The 16,401-nt window shown below is 39.7% G+C and overlaps 2 protein-coding genes across 2 annotated transcripts in view; one reads left to right on the forward strand and one right to left on the reverse strand.

Moving 5' to 3' along the window:
* The window catches only part of pfn2.L (profilin 2 L homeolog), a gene marked incomplete at its 5' end in the record, with an annotated part of 28,047 nt that extends 22,296 nt beyond the window's left edge, over positions 1-5,751 (forward strand). The window contains 1 exon segment of the mRNA NM_001087313.1: positions 3,230-5,751. Coding sequence (NP_001080782.1) covers positions 3,230-3,327 — 98 coding nt within the window. The 3' untranslated portion in view covers positions 3,328-5,751.
* A 5,267-nt stretch (positions 5,752-11,018) lies between these two features.
* rnf13.L (ring finger protein 13 L homeolog) overlaps positions 11,019-16,401 on the reverse strand; it is a 49,675-nt gene continuing 44,292 nt past the window's right edge. The window contains 2 exon segments of the mRNA NM_001090240.1: positions 11,019-12,235; positions 13,640-13,720. Coding sequence (NP_001083709.1) covers positions 11,871-12,235; positions 13,640-13,720 — 446 coding nt within the window. The 3' untranslated portion in view covers positions 11,019-11,870.

The raw sequence follows: 16,401 nt of genomic DNA on the forward strand, positions 1-16,401 counted from the left end.
GAAATGTGCTGTCCTATAACTACTTGTACTTTCCCTCCCGCATAGTGAAATGCAAAGTTCCCAAATGACATCCACGTCCTACACTTAAAGCTCCTGTAAAACATTCTGATCTGTTTTAATGTAAAAGGTGGTATTTTTGAACAAGTAGTTCTTTATCTGCCACACTTGTAATCTCCATGTAATTATACACAGCTTCACCTTCATTCAGACAGCCTTGTGTATTATATAGTGAATAAAGTACCCCTCTTGTAAAATATAAGGATATTATAAGTTACCGAGCAGTTTCATGACCATATAAAAACACAAGGCCAAAGGCCGAGTGTTTTTATACAGGTCATGGAACTCAATGGTATCTTCTAATATCCTCATATTTTGCAACTGGGGGTACTTTATTATAATACACAAGTTTCAGTGAGTCATGTGACAGAAATGACATCAGAACTCACTGTTTATAAGGATATAATTTAATTTGTGTATTGTAAGAGGTTTTGTTACCCGTACTACAAACATATGAGACATTTGAATTCACCTTGGAGGGCTGCTCTGTAGTGATGTTTGGGCAGGTCTAATACTCGTGGGTTCAGGCCGACCTTAGAACACCCATTGCGGCTCGCAGGCAGGTTCTGGTTGAGCTGTTCTTCCTGCTGTCCCCACCTGCATTCTTTTTTATACCGTTGTACTCTCGCCTTTTGTGATGTCATGGGGAGGAGGCGGGTGCGGGTTGAGTTCTTAACCCGCACATCACTACTGCTCTGTCTCCTTTGTGTCTTTTCTGGTTTCAGATAGTCTCTCCAACATATAATATTCTGCTGGTAAGATATTGGAGCATTATGACAGATGTGTGTGCAACAAATAGCTTTCTTGCTGTATTTCTGTATGTACATAATTTAGTGAATAAAGTACTCCCTCTTGTAAAATATATAGTGAATACAGTACCCCTCTTGTAAAATATATAGTGAATACAGTACCCCTCTTGTAAAATATAAGGATATTATAAGTTACCGAGGAGTTTCATGACCACAGGTCATGGAACTCCGAGGTAACTTCTAATACCCTCATATTTTGCAACTGGGGGTACTTTATTATAATACACAAGTTTCAGTGAGTCATGTGACATCAGAACTCACAGTTTATAAGGATATAATTTACAAGATATTCATGGCTTCTGTGTATTATAAGGGTATTATGTTGCATTTGTATACAGGTCATGGAACTCCTCAGTAACTTATAATATCCTTATATTTTGCAACAAGGGGTACGTAATTATAATAGAAAAGTTTCAGAGAGTCATGTGACTGAAATGACATCACTAAGCTCCAATTATAACTGATATCACTAAGCACCTTTTATAAGTATACAATTTACAGAATATTCATGGCTCTTGTGTATTCTAAATCCATAAAGAACAGATCCAGAAAGTGAGTCTCGTGTTAGGAGGAACATTCAGGATCCTCTTGAGTTGTAAGGAAGAGATGCTATTCTGGCAGTGTGGATTTGGACTCTGGGAAGAACAAGTCTGGGGAAGCCTTTGTTACTGTAACAAGAGTTACCTGTTTTCCTAGTTGTATCGTTCGAAGACACTGTAGATTTTATTTCTGGAAAATCCACCAATCAAGGAATTTGAACAGTTCCTTTTGCTTTCCTATAGGAAACCCAACACTTTCATAATAAATGATTTAGGGCAGCCACAACCCTCCCAAACATAAAAGGTTTAGTTTTTCCAAAGAATGGGATGTTTCAGTCTAATTCATGTATTTAGTGCAAATATGTGTTACAGTATATAGTATACAGTCCTGATATGTCTGGGTGGTCCTGGTCTATATGGGGAGACCATGCTGATGATTTACGGTTGGATTTCTCGGCACAGGTCAGCCATTAAATGTTTCCAGTAACTTGTATAATTATGAATCCAAATACCATCCCCTAAGGGCCATGTCAAATGAGGTGTTTCTCTCTGCTAGCGTATCTGAGAAAACTGATTGGGTTGTCTCCTACAGAATGGATTGGCCCACACATGTTTCCATTGTGTGGAAAAATAGATTTTTAACATAGTTAGTTTCCTAGACAGAGTGGGCGGGACCTGGGTTGGGAGGGGGCGGGTCAAGGGAAACTCAACCCACACGTTACTAGAAAGTAGAGCCTGATGCTGAGAGGGAAATAGTGAAGAGTAAGACGATTATTGAAAAAAACTTTGTAAACATTATCAAGATATTTCCCGTTTAAGTAGACCAGATTGCTGCCATTTAAATGAGTAGGAGTAGGCTTCTTGCATTGCCTCCATCATTTACTCTTTGTGCCCATTCGTCGCTGTCATGTACTAATGTATTCATATTTTGTTTACATCTTATAGTAAGGAAACCTCACATTCAAGGGTAAACTGTGTTTGTATTGTCTTTTCCTTTTGAATATGAGTGTTACTTCTGGATGCTTTGTCTGTGGGTGAAACTTAAGAGCTTCCCAGGTAGTTTCAAGCACCTTTGCTAGAGTTAACCCTTTAACTGCTGCCTTTGTACGTCCAATGAACCTGTGTTGCTATATATACTCCTGGGCAGTAACCCATAGCAACCATTGATGAGATTTTTTTTTCCCGCTAGCTGCAAGGAGAACAATTGGTTGCCATGGGTAACTGCCCAGGTGCCCATTTATAGTTTCAGGGTTGTTCTGTATTTTATATTAGAATGACCTGTTTCATTGAAAATGTAAAATTCAGTGAATGATGATGGTGCCAGACGTGAGACTGAAATGATTATACAGTGGCCAGAGCTGGAAAACCAACAGTAATCAATCACAGTGGTACAGGTATGGGACCTGTTATCCAGAATGCTGGGGACCTAGGGTTTTCCGGATAATGGATCTTTCCGTAATGTGGATCTTCATACCATAAATCTAGTAGAAAATAATATAAACCCAATAGGCTGGTTTTGCTTCCAATAAGGATTAATTAAATATTAGTTGGGATCAAGTACAAGATAATGTTTTATTATTACAGAGAAAAAGGAAACCATTTTTTAAAATTTTTTAATTATTTGATAATAATGGAGTCTATGGGTGACGGCTGAGCATTCTGGATAACGGATCCAATGCCTGTACCTTATTTCATACTGACATTTCTGATACATCTGCAGACATGCTATGTATATATTATAAAATTCTGCACAGAAGCTGTTACAATACTGATAACATCTGAATCGATACTGACCACAATCTCTTCTTTCTTTTTGTTTTCCAGTCTTGGTGTTTGCAATGGGCAAGGAAGGCGTCCACGGCGGCGGCCTGAACAAAAAGACATACGCAATGGCAAAATACTTGAGAGATATGGGATTCTAGTTCTAGGCTGACTTACATTCTAGGGGTAAAAACAACAACATTATTGCTACTAAACTTTCCTGTCTCAGCGAGGCATTCCTTTGTCTGGAAACTTTACTAGCAATGCCATGGTGATGGGGGATGAAGCTGTGTCTCCTTTGTATCCCTATTTAGTGGGGGAAGTTGTTCTTTTATTTTACTCTTCATTTTGGTTCTTTGTGTAATCGAGCATCTGGTTTGTGTCATGGCAAAATGTTGTCCCTTAAGGACACCCCCCCCCCCTCAACATATTCCTTCACCAACTTCATTACTGAGCGGCACCTTCCTAACTGCCACCTCATGTCCTTTCATTAGATTCTAGATCGACTAATCAGCCCCGTCTCTCATCAGCATCTAATCATGCACTACCCAGTGTAGCTTGTCTGTATAATGAATGGATCTCACAACTGACACCTAGCAACTCTGACACAGGGATGAACAGAGACTTACCACCTCTTGTAGGACAGGCCATGGAACTCGCTCCTCTGAAGATCTGCTCTAACATAATGCAGTTTTGGTTGTAGGAGCTCAACACTGAATTGACTCCCTCGTACTAAATGCATGGCTCTAGCAATCCAACAAGTTGAACGGGGAGTCTCCGTGCAGAACATCCCAGGCTAGCTGCTCTATGAACAAACACACTTAGGGGGTTATTTACTAAACTCCGAATGCCAAAAACCCTGAAAAAAATCTAATTTGTAGTGGAGAAAAAAACCCACAAATTTTATTATATACCCGGAGGATGGGAAAAGTCTCAATCCGAAAATCCGGCATCTTAAACCTGCCGAGGTTGCATATACGTACATCAATGGGAGAAGTCCAAAAGATATTTTGATCTGCGCTGCGTTTCGTGCAATAATCTGAAGACTTCATGGTTTTCAGGGAAAAATCCGGAAAAAAAAATTGAGTTTTCGGGTGAAAAAGCCGAAAGAATTTATTTTTTTTCACTACTTTTCCGGGGTTTTTCCCAGAAAACAAATTTTTTAGAAAAGTGTATTAATAAATAAGGGGAAAAAACCTGTGCAGATTTGGTCAGAGTTGTTTTCAGAAAAGAGATAAATTCAGACTTCCATTGTGACAGCTACACAGCTTATTGTAGTCTTCCTTTGCTGAGATGTAGGCAAAAACACTAAAAATCCCACCTAACACTAACTTTTCCACTTCTAATGTCCGACACCCTTTTACGTTTCCCCCGTGGGCAGCAATACCGCGAATCTGCCGTTTTGTAGGCGTTTATCCGCAATAGTCTGCTTGTGCAATATCACTACTCCCGTTTTCCACACTAGATTTTATGCCAAACTCTTCTTTTTTTAAAAAAAAAAGCCATTATTTATGTTTTAAGCAGAAGAATTATCTGCCGTATACTGAATCTTTATAAGTAGTACGCCCTGCATCGCGGCACCATATTTTTTAAAAGAAATGAAAGCGCAGTGATTTTTAAATGAATGGTGCTGTTCTGCCCTTGTGCTAAATATTCGGGGCTGTGTGAGAAGGGTGACCCCACGGGGGGCGGGTTTATTCAAAAGCAGTGCCACTAATACATCAGATAAGAAATGTGAGAGCAATACATTGTCCTGTAGGTTTTAGTACATTTCTACTTCCCATTCACTAACATAAGCCAATGTGATGACACTACAATTATCTGGAGGCCCTTCATTATTGAAGTAGCCAATAAGCAGCCTGTTAGAAGCAAAACATTAGCCATTGTTACTAATGCAGATACCCAGTAATAATAATTTTGTGCGTTCTTTGTAGGACCAATTGCAGCTTGACATTTGCCAGGCACACACATGCTTGTCTGTACCAGCATCTGCCATCTTTAATTTCATAGATTCAGAGGTCGCTGCTGCTGCTACTGAAATGCCGTTGGTTAAAGTAGGTGGTAAATTTGCAATATGGCTGCCGAAACCCATGCACACACTCGTTGCATTTGTAGAACCCTCGCTGCAAAAAAAACCTGCTAGGTCCATTTATTTGTGTTATTAGAAATCTACTTCAGCGCAATGTCCATAAACGTGCTGCCGGCGCTCAATTTGGATCCAATCAAAACCAACTGGGAATAATAGACGTTATCGGTTAGAATGACCATGGCTGTTGTGCGATAGCGACATATTTGATTTCTGTGCCATATGACAAACACACAAAACATTCTATGAATTTGAACCGACGTCCTGGTTTCTTTTGAACGGCACTTGTGTAATGACATGTAGTATTTGCTTCTGTTTGGGTCTTGTGTATTCCGTACAATGTAAACATTCTTGTTAATTTGTCCATTCTTTCCCTGCACTTTTGTTACATCTGGGATACAGTCTAACTCATCTGATTTAATATGCATTTAAGAAAATGCCATAAACTATTAAAACACCTTGTTTACAGACAGATGAAATTAAATTTATTCCAACCAAATCTTTGGTGTTTGTTCTTTTTTTCTCTCCCTGCACTCCATTTATTATAGAGGCCCTGTGAGGTTTTCCTGATTGATGTAGCAGAGACAAAAAGCTTATTGGTCTGTAGTATTTATTAATAATAATGGCTCAGGACCTGGGATTTTCCGGATAATGGATCTTTCCGTAATTGGAACTTCATGCCTTAAGTCTACTAGAAAAACATGTAAACATTAAATAAACCTAATAGGCTGATTTTGCTTCCAATAAGGATTAATTATATATTAGTCTGGCTCAAATACAAGCGACTGTTTTATTATTACAGAGAAAAAGGAAATCATTTTTAAAAATGTGGATAAGTTGTATTAAATGGAGGCTGAGAGACTGCCTTTCAGTAATTTGGAACTTCCTGGATAACTGGTTTCTGGATCCCCTACTAGTATATTCAGGGAACACGTATCAGTGAGTTTATGAGTAGAGCCGAGAGAAGCCCATGCTTGTACAGGTATTCATTATACAGAATGATTCAGACCTGGGGTTTTCTGTATAAGAGAGCTTTCCATAATTCAGATTACCATAACTTAAGTCTACCAAATATTGGTTAAATATTAAACACAATAGGATTGTTTTGCCACCAATATGGATTCATGCAGCTTAGTTTGGATAAAGTAAAATTAGGCACTGCTTTATTATTAGAGAAAAATGGGAGGTGGCCTTCCTGTAATTCAGAGCTTTCTGGATAAGGGATCCCATACCTGTATTTAGTTTATGTGGACGGCTGATCAGGTACAGATCAGTTATACAGTAAGCAGTTCCAGCAGGGGAATTGTTGATCAGCACCTGAACAAGATTTAGGGACTGCTGAGTAGGTGAATATCTGAGATTAAGCAGCATAAACTGGAATGAAACCATTTCCTGGCAGTGTAACACCGTAGGGGTATGGAAGTTCATATTAAACAACTTATTTTTTTTTGTACATTCACAAATCTCTATTGCCATTTATAGTATTTTCTCTCATGTTCCCTTTACCTACCATTGCTTTTTGCTAATACATCGATGTAGTCACTTTTGTCTTACAGCTCTCCTTCATTTTCTGCTCAGTGCTCTGTCCTGTCCTTTTCAACTGACCAAACATCATATGGTCTCTCCCATCATCCCCTGCGCCCCAATATTTACTCTTTAGCCTGCAATTGGCTGCTCACAGTGCTGCCTGCTCTACACTCCCAGCACAGCTACAAGACTTATTTAACAGTGTGACTGAAAATAAAATTACATTTCTGCATTTAAGTGGCAGCTGAATTTCACATTTGTTGCACTCGGTGGCAGCTGTTTGTGCACATTTTGTGCTCTCTCATTAGGGGCCTTTCAGGGCAAAGCTTCCTGTAACAAGATATAGGATTCTGCCTAAAAATGCCTGTATTTTCATTAACAGACATGAGTGTATCCCACAACTGATTTGGAAAGCAGCAGTACACAGCACACACACATTTTCAAAGCATCCAAATATCGTTGGGTTCACCCAAGGAAACCATATGTTTGAAAAGTAGGTGAGTCCGATATGGGTAAACGTCTAGACTTTGCCACAGTTAGCTGTGTTTAAAACAATTTCTGAAAAATCACGTCAATGCTTGCAATTCACACCAACTTCTCATTAGGTATTAAGATAAAACATTGCATTTTATGTGGAGTATTTGTACAAAAAAGTTGCGTTCGGAAAGACATTTTATTGAAACCAAAATGGGTAAAAGTTAGGGATGCACTGAATCCACTATTCTAGAATTCGACCAAATCCTAAATGCTTTGTGAAAGTTACACTTGTACCAGCTTAACTGTGGCCCATTGCACATCTAGAACTGCAGAGCTACACTGGCATCTTTGGCCATGTGACTGTCATTCCCATCATGGATCTTAACTAGGAACATGTACAGTAGCCCAAGGTCCAAATTAGCTTCCAGTGTGTAGGCGGCAACTCGATGATCACCAAGATGGCAGCTAGAAGCAGAAGTGACAGCTAAAAGTGGGGCCAACTCTACAGTTCAGAGCATGAAGGGGAGTGGGCTGTGTACTAGTACAAATACTAAAATCTGCCAGGGTGACTTTACTTCCCCTTTGAATAAAAATCTATAAGATCTCAAAATGCTAATATTTCCTGATTAACAAAGCAAAGATTAGCGAAATAATGCAAATGTGAGATAAAAACATGTTTTTGTCACCTAATTAATGTTGGCTATAAACTATTTTTATACATTAAATGTTTTTTCTTGGTCATAAAAAAATTATTCAGAACTGGTTTTACATACAACAGAGTTTATACCCAGACAACAGGCTCATAATCCCCATGAATATGCTAATGAACCATCCATACGGCACCTACAAGTGGAGCGAAAACACAATGAAGGAAACAATGAAGATAAAACGGGAGAAAATGTACACTGAACTATACTCCATTTTAAAAATGTCATGAGAAAATGTTCATTTATTCACTGTTTTTGCCCAATCTGATCGTTTGGCCCTGGACCAATGATCTGTGCAGGCCTGACAGGAAGAAGACCTCATTAAAGCACCAATGTGCCCCTCGTCAGATGACATTTGCAAACCTGCCCAATCTGTCAGGAAGGGACCATACACAGGCAGAGAAGCTCTCAACTTGATTGGAAAGACAAAGTCTGCATCTTAAATCTGCAGATTTATGCCCAGCTTTCCTCTCTATAAGGCAATCTCACATTGAATAGGACCCAGCAGGTTGTGGGTGTGAAAATGTTATGAATATGAAAGAACAAAGATGTTTGAGTTTAGAGGAAGATGGTAGAAGGGAAATGGTGGTACGTAGAGAGACAAGAAGGTTAAGTCTGTCTGAATGAAGAGGGTAATTTAATTTTAAAAATTAGCATAGAGCTAGACATGTTATCAGGTTCCCAGGTGCCCTCAGCCAAGTGGATTGTGCTCTGATAAACTTTAGCCACTCTTTCCTGCTACACTGCAAGTTGTAGATTTATAACCACCTCCCTTCAGCCCCCACAGAACAATGGGAATGTAACCAGATAACAGCTGCCTGGTAGATATGTAAATAACACTCAATAGTACAAATCTAAGTCTCTCCTACAGTTACAGAAGGAGAAACAGTAACTTATCTGAAAGCAGTTCCAAAGTGCTGGCTCTTTCTGAAAGCACACGGTCAGGCAAAATGATCTGAGATTGCTGCCTACATACCAATATCACAACTAAAAAATGATTCTCAATGTACAAAGTGTAATTTAAGAATAAAAACGACACCACAAAATCATGACAGAATCCATTAATGACATAACTAAGCACAACTGAGCAAAACAAAATTGTAAGGAAGAAGAGAAGGTGGCTAGGTTAAAAAAAAGGTAAATGAGTTCAATGGAGTTATGAGACATCCAGGACTAGGATGAAGGGTAGGAAACAGAGGAACCTGCATTGGACACAATTTGGGAAGGTGCAATAAGAAGAGGAGAGAAAGATCAAGTAGAGGAGCATGTGGCCGAGGGGCGGAGTGTGTGAGTGTATGGGGGGGGGGTTTGCAGTATGAGTGGGTGAAGCTGGGAGGGGGGCACCAAGCAAAATAATATTGCCTTCTATCCTTTTCACATGCACTAGAACTTTAACACAACAATTAGCCCCTGGTTGTTTCGAAAAGGAAGAATTGTATTAAAATGTGTGGCTTTGGAATAACATGCAAAGAAATGCACAGCATGTAAGACAGTGTAAGTGTAAGAAATATTCCTGCAACAAAGCTAGCAATGAATATCAACTAGGAAGGTTTATTGCAGCCAATGCAAGTGTCTATGTAGGTAATATGAAAAAATTTGGGAACCCCTCTTAACCTGCATAATAATTTACTCCACTTTCAACAAAAAAGATAACCAATGTTCCTGGGAAATTAAAGTACTGGGGTGTTTTCTGAACAAAGATTTTTAGTGAAGCAGTATTCAGTTGTATGATATTACATCAAATGTGAAAAACTGGCTGTGCAAAAATTTGGGTACCCTTGTAATTTTGCTTATTTGAATGCATTTAACTGCTCAATACTGATTACTGCCAACACCAAATTGGTTGGTTTACCTCGTTAAGCCTTGAACTTCATAGGCAGGTGTGTCCAATCATGGGAAAAGGTATTTAAGGTGGCCAATTGCAAGTTGTGCTTCTGTTCTGACTCTCCTCCGAAGAGTGACAGCATGGGATCCTCAAAGCAACTCTTAAAAGATCTGAAAACAAAGATTGTTAAGTATCACGGTTTAGGGGAAGGCTACAAAAAGCTATCTCAGAGGTTTCAACTGTAAGGAATGTGACCAGGAAATGGAAGGCCACAGGCACAGTTGCTGTTAAACCGGGTCTGGCAGGCCAAGAAAAATACAGGAGTGGCATATGCGGAGGATTGTGAGAATGGTTACAGACAACCCAAAGATCACCTCCAAAGACCTGCAAGAACATCTTGCTGCAGATGGTGTATTTGTACATTGTTCAACAATTTAGCGCAATTTGCACAAAGAACATCTGTATGGCAGGGTGATGAGAAAGAAGCTCACTCTGCACTCACACCAAAAACAGTCGATCATTTAGACAAGCCACAGTCATTTTGGAACAAAGTGCTTTGCACTGATGAGAAAAATTTATTTGGTCATTACAAAAAGCTGTTTGCATGGCGTAAGAAGAACATCTGCTACCTACTGTCAAATTTGGTGGAGGTTCCATCATGCTATGGGGCTAGTTCAGGGACTGGGGCCCTTGTTAAAGTCTTGGGTGGGATGAATTCAACTCAATATCAACAAATTCTTCAGGATAATGTTAAAACAGCAGTCACAAACTTGAAGTTATGCAGCGGTTGGATATTCCAACAAGATAATTTGTTGTTAGGCTGCTGAGGGGAAAGGGAGGGGGTTATATCACTCCAACTTGCAGTACAGCAGTAAAGCGTGACTGAAGTCACATGACTGGGGGCAGCTGGGAAACTCGGGAAACTGACAATGTCTAGCCCCATGTCAGATTTCAAAATTAAATATAAAAACATATGTTTGCTCTATTGAGAAACAGATTCCAGTGCAGAAGTCTGCTGGAGCAGCACTATTAACTGATGCATTTTGAAAAAAACAAACATTTTTTTTCCTCCAGACTCCAGTATTTCTTTAAGTAATGCTGAGAAATGATGGTGGCCAAGGAAGGAGGGCTGATAGGAGTACAGGTGCATAGATGAATATTCACAGGTTTGATGGGGAAGGTTTGCCAATATGTACACTGTAGTTCGTTCAATAGAAAACACACATGACCAACTGTGAAACCACGTTTTATTTTAAGATTTCACGCTCAGTGATATAAAATTGGTGAACTGTACATACGTCTTGTGTCTTTCTACATTGGTCAGGTAAGCGTGGCTTTAATCATAGGTACAAGTGTATAAGCTTTATTCCTATAGTGCATTAATGCAGAGAAACTGTACAGAGCTGAAAACAAAAATCCCATATATATATTCTCTACCAGAGAGGTTTTTTTTTTGTTTATAGTATGAACAAAACACTTTTGTGTGTTCACATTTTAGATTTTCTCCAGTTCATCCTGTACACATAACTATACTGAATCATAAATAATCAACAATGTTACGTAAGGTTTTTTTCTATTATAGAGATGTTTGTGTTATTACATCATATATTTGTGTGTGGCCTCTTCTTGCCCATATCAGGCACCACTAGGGCTCTTGTTGTTTCAATGTCCCCAGGACACGTTCTCAATCTCATTTCCACTACTTACAGTAAGGCAGAGAAAGCCTCCTTTTCTTGTTATGGCTATATCAGCCCCAGTCCAACAACACCAGACGTTTGGGTGCTCAGAATACCATTGCAGGTGTTGCTGGTTCTTACTGCCATGTTTTTAGTGTAGTATCTACAGAAAACAGGGCTGACTTGGTACTCAGCAGCTCCATTAAAATAATTCATATACTTTATCTATAAGAAGCACTGTCGTGTCAGAAATATTATGGAGCCAACAGGCAACATTAGAAGGATTTTTCTGAAAATAAATGTGTTATTTCGCTAAAGTCATAAATGGCTCCTAACTGGGGGGTAAGCAAATGGCAACGGCTTTTCTTTATTGACATATGTAGTAATGCTACTAGTGTGCAGCTTATCACACTGTATTCCTTTCCCTTGAATCCCTTTCCATGTTGTGCTGCAACTGAACCACAACGCTTTCCGTGTTATGCTCCTCGTCGCTGCTATCGGAGTCATCATCTTCGTCGTCGTCCTCATCTTCACCTGAAGACTCCATTACATTTTGCTGCGAGCGAGATTCAGAGATGGCCCCAAAAGACTGAGTGCTGGCAGATGCCATGGGTCGGAGCAAGGGGGTGTTTTCGGAGACTTCGTTGTCTTCTTGGCTGCTGTCTGAATCCGACTCAGAGTCTCCCTGGGAGGGGACAACCTTCTGCTTACACACAGGGCAAGTCTTCTTTGTCTTGGTTAGCCATGGATCAACACACTTACAGTGATAGGCTGTTAGACACAAAATCACATAGGAACTTAAAAAAAAAAGCAGTGCAGTATAGAGGTCTGTGCATTAGATAACAACGATAACTTTTTGATGCCTTATTTGAGAATTACAACACAGTGGAATCTTCATTTTACATCCCCTGATTTTAAGTTTTCCTTTCATTTTAAATTGTTGTTTTGTGGTCCCACCTATATATTATGCATAATACATTTCCCTGATTTTACATTTTTTCTGGTCGCCTGAAAAAGGTAAAATGGGGGTTCTACTGAATACCATATATTTATAGGATTATACAGCTCTGCCTGATAAAGACTACTGCAAGGTTGTCATCTCTAATTCATTATAGCAGTTTGGTTACTATGCTGCATCCAAGTGCCTACTAAAGTTGCTCAGTCAGGACTGAAGCTGCTGGGGCTGAGAAATGTATTGACTAATGCAGGGATCCCCAACCTTTTGAACCCGTGAGCAACATTCAGCAGTAAAAGGAGTTGGGGAGCAACACTAGCATGAAAAATGTTCTTGGAGTGCCAAATAAGGGCTGTTGTTGGCCATTTAGTAGCCCCTATGTGGATTATCAACCTACATTGAGGTTCTGTTTGTCAGTACGTCTGATTTTTATACAACCAAAACTTGCCTCCAAGCCTGGAATTCAAAAATAAGCTGCTGCTTTAAGGCTACTGGGAGCAACATCCAAGGCAGTGATCCCCAACCAGTAGCTTGTGAGCAACATGTTGCTCTCCAACCCCTTGGATGTTGCTCTCAGTGGCCTCAAAGCAGGTGCTTATTTTTGAATTCCTGGTTTGGAAGCAAGTTTTAGTTGTATAAAAAGTAAGTATAGTGCCAAGTAGAGCTCATGTAGGCTGTTGGTCATCATAGGGGCTACCAAATTGGCAATCAAAGCCATTATTTGGCATCCCAAGGGACTTTTTCATGCTTGTGTTGCTCCCCAAATCTTTTTACATATGAATGTGGCTCACGGGTAAAAAAGGTTGGGGGCTGCTGATCCAAGGGGTTGGAGAGCAACACGTTGCTCACAAGCTACTGGTTGGGGATCAGTGGACTAATGGATCAAATTATAGCAAGTTTAGTGGGTTACTGATACAGCTCACTGAACGGAAGCCTTAATTTGACTAAAACATTAACACAAAATCCATTATTAGTGGTGCATTGTATGAAAACAATCCATTTTGTGAAGTGAACTCCCCTTTAAAGCTAAATATAGAATATATGAGAAAGACTGCAGTGAGAAAGCTCGATTTCAGGGATCTGACTGCTTAAAGAACAGTGGAATGAGGCAAGAAGTAAACATGACACTAATCAGAGCACTGACGTTTGTAGAACAACATGGCTGGTGTGACCTGGGCCTTCTGAGTGACTTCTAACAAGGACTGAGCTTCTGTACTTACCATGGGAGCAGGGGAGGATTCTCAGCTTATCCCCTTCTTCATATTCATCCAGACAGACGGCACACACATCATACTCATCTCCTGTAAGGAACAGGCAATACTCAGTATTTAGACTCAGGATTAGTTAAAGTCTCTAATAGACCCTGATTATTTTTCAAGCAAGCCTATAAAATAAAAGCTGCTATTATACATCATCCCCCATATGTAATCAAATTCAATTTTTTGTTTGCCAGTAGCAGTAGCCCATAGCAACGAATAAGGTGTTTGCTTTTCAAGAGGTGCTATTGATTAAATCAAAATTGAATGTACTGTAAGCTCCTTCATACTGAAATAAGAAACTTTCTAAATACAATCAATTAAACATTCTGTATCATACATCTTCTAGGCAAAAGGAGCCCCCTATGGATCTAACTGTCAATATCTGACACCCAACTCCTGCATGAAAAAAGAATGAAGAGAAACAGATGCTGAGAGAGGAATAGTAAAGATAAACGTGATTATTTCAGAAATGATGTAAACTATGTCAGATATTGATCCAGTTAGATCCATAGGGGGGTCCTTTTGCCTGGAAGATGTATGATACAGAATGTTTAATTGATTGTATTTAGAAAGTTTCTTATTTCAGTATGATGGAGCTTATATTATATTTTCATTTTCGCGATAGGTTCCAGGTGACCGACAAATTCAACCTGCTGATTGGGTTGCTGCTCTTGGGCAAACTTAGTGTCTCTTATTATATAACCCCTTATATGTTTATAAAATTAACCTTTATAAGCTGCCATTGTCCCTTGGGCTGGCCAGTCACAAGCTTAAGGGAGAAGAAAAGGCTTCATTATAATCGCTTATCTTCTGGCAGTGCTCGTCTTGAGAATGCACCAGCCTGGGGCCCTATTCTAGTGAGCACTGTGCAGCCATCTTGTTCCCTGTGCCTGATATCGGTGTGCTGTTACTGGGTTGTGTGTATGGGCAACAGAGCAAAAGTACTGCACATACTCACAGTCCAGATTGGCTGCAAGGGATCCATGGGAAAGAGGAGACAAGTTGGCAGTGCAGTCTAAAATAGTACCCATAAGCCAATGGGGTTTTAAGAAATTAACACTGGCAGGTGGCAAACTTACTGGCAATAAATGTATAAAGAGCATGTTCAGTGTCAGGTGTGGTAACAGTGATAGTTGGGGTTAACTTACCCAGACAAACGGGGGGTCCAGGTGCTCAAGCCCCAGACCTTCAGCTCAGGGAGGCAATAATTGCAAGTAGATAATGATGAAGGGCTGGCACATACCGGACCACACTCCAAAAATTAGATGTAGTAAAAATCTTTTTATTGTAGCAAAAACATCACAGCAAAAAGGCCTTACGTGTTTCATGCCTTAGGGGCACTTAGTCATAGGCTAATAACTAGCCTATGATTAAGTGCCCTAAGGCACGAAACGTGAAAGACCTTTTTGCTACAGTAAAAAGATTTTTACTATAATCTATGACTAAGTGCCCCTAAAGCACGAAAAGCGTAAGGCCTTTTTGCTACAATAAAAAGATTTTTACTACATCTATGACTAAGTGCCCCATAGGCACGAAAAGCGTAAGGCCTTTTTGCTGTGATGTTTTTGCTACAATAAAATCTAATCTAATTTTTGAAGTGTGGTCTGGTATGTGCCAGCCCTTCATCATGATCTACTTGAAAACTAGCTGGCACCCTCCCAGCGAAAATTCCTTTCCTTTAAAACTATGGCAGAATAGGCATTACCAGTATAAGCCATTTATGAAAAAGGAAAAACAAATAGTAGAATACTCCCAATGACCCTCCAGCCGTTGTTGAACTGTAACCTACAGTCATGTTGGGAGACAGGGGAGGAGCACAGACCATACTGTACAGTCACAGCTTTATACTGGCTTTAAGAGCTCTTTTGCTTTTGCTGTTGGAAGGGATGTCAGAGTTTATCGGCAGCTGGAAATCTGCATACTGGAAGCAGCATTATAAAACCGTAAAATCCAGCAGCAAAATAGCACACGAAGTATGTGTTACACGGCTAAATATAGTGACTGAGGAACAGGCAGGCTGCATGGAATATTTTCCTTCTTATTCATTACAGACGAGGAAGTAGAATTAGGAAGTCATGTAAATATTTACACGTATGGAATCTGCTCGTGCTCTGAAGGTTGTACGGTGACCCATGCGGGTGTTACCATACAAGGAGAAAAGGGCATTCCTTTCTTTCCCCGGTCTCTAACAAATGCCATTACCTGACGGAGACACATTTAGTGCCCAACTGATCCAAAAACTGCCAACGTTTAGGAACAAGACAGAATTACATTGATCCAGTTATATTACAACTTATTTAGGACACTCATTCTTCTATTGGAAGGTTGGCCAATAAAGAGACAATGGGTTGATACTGGGTTACCAGAGGACCTTTTTTTCCCTAAATGTGAAACATACTGCCAGGGATAATGAAGCAGCATAGCCGTTTTACACTGTTTACAAGCCATAAACCAAGCAGAAAAAAAACAAACAGAAGCAGATTAGAAATCCAGAAGACCAGCCAACAGTTTGATAAAAGCTGCCATTTCAAAATGCTCCTTTAAAGAAAATCTGACATAAAAAAAACGTTATTTAGCAGATTAGCACTATTCTTTCTAAATGAAGCGAATCATCTAAAAAAATGCCAGTAATTAATCTGAAAAAAAAAAAAGGCATGGAACCGCAAAGGTGTCAAGGGAAAGTGTAATTGCTACAAAAAGGAACCCAAACATTGGCATGTGTT

This window comes from Xenopus laevis, chromosome 5L (assembly GCF_017654675.1).
Source record: "Xenopus laevis strain J_2021 chromosome 5L, Xenopus_laevis_v10.1, whole genome shotgun sequence".
Lineage (NCBI taxonomy): Eukaryota > Metazoa > Chordata > Amphibia > Anura > Pipidae > Xenopus > Xenopus laevis.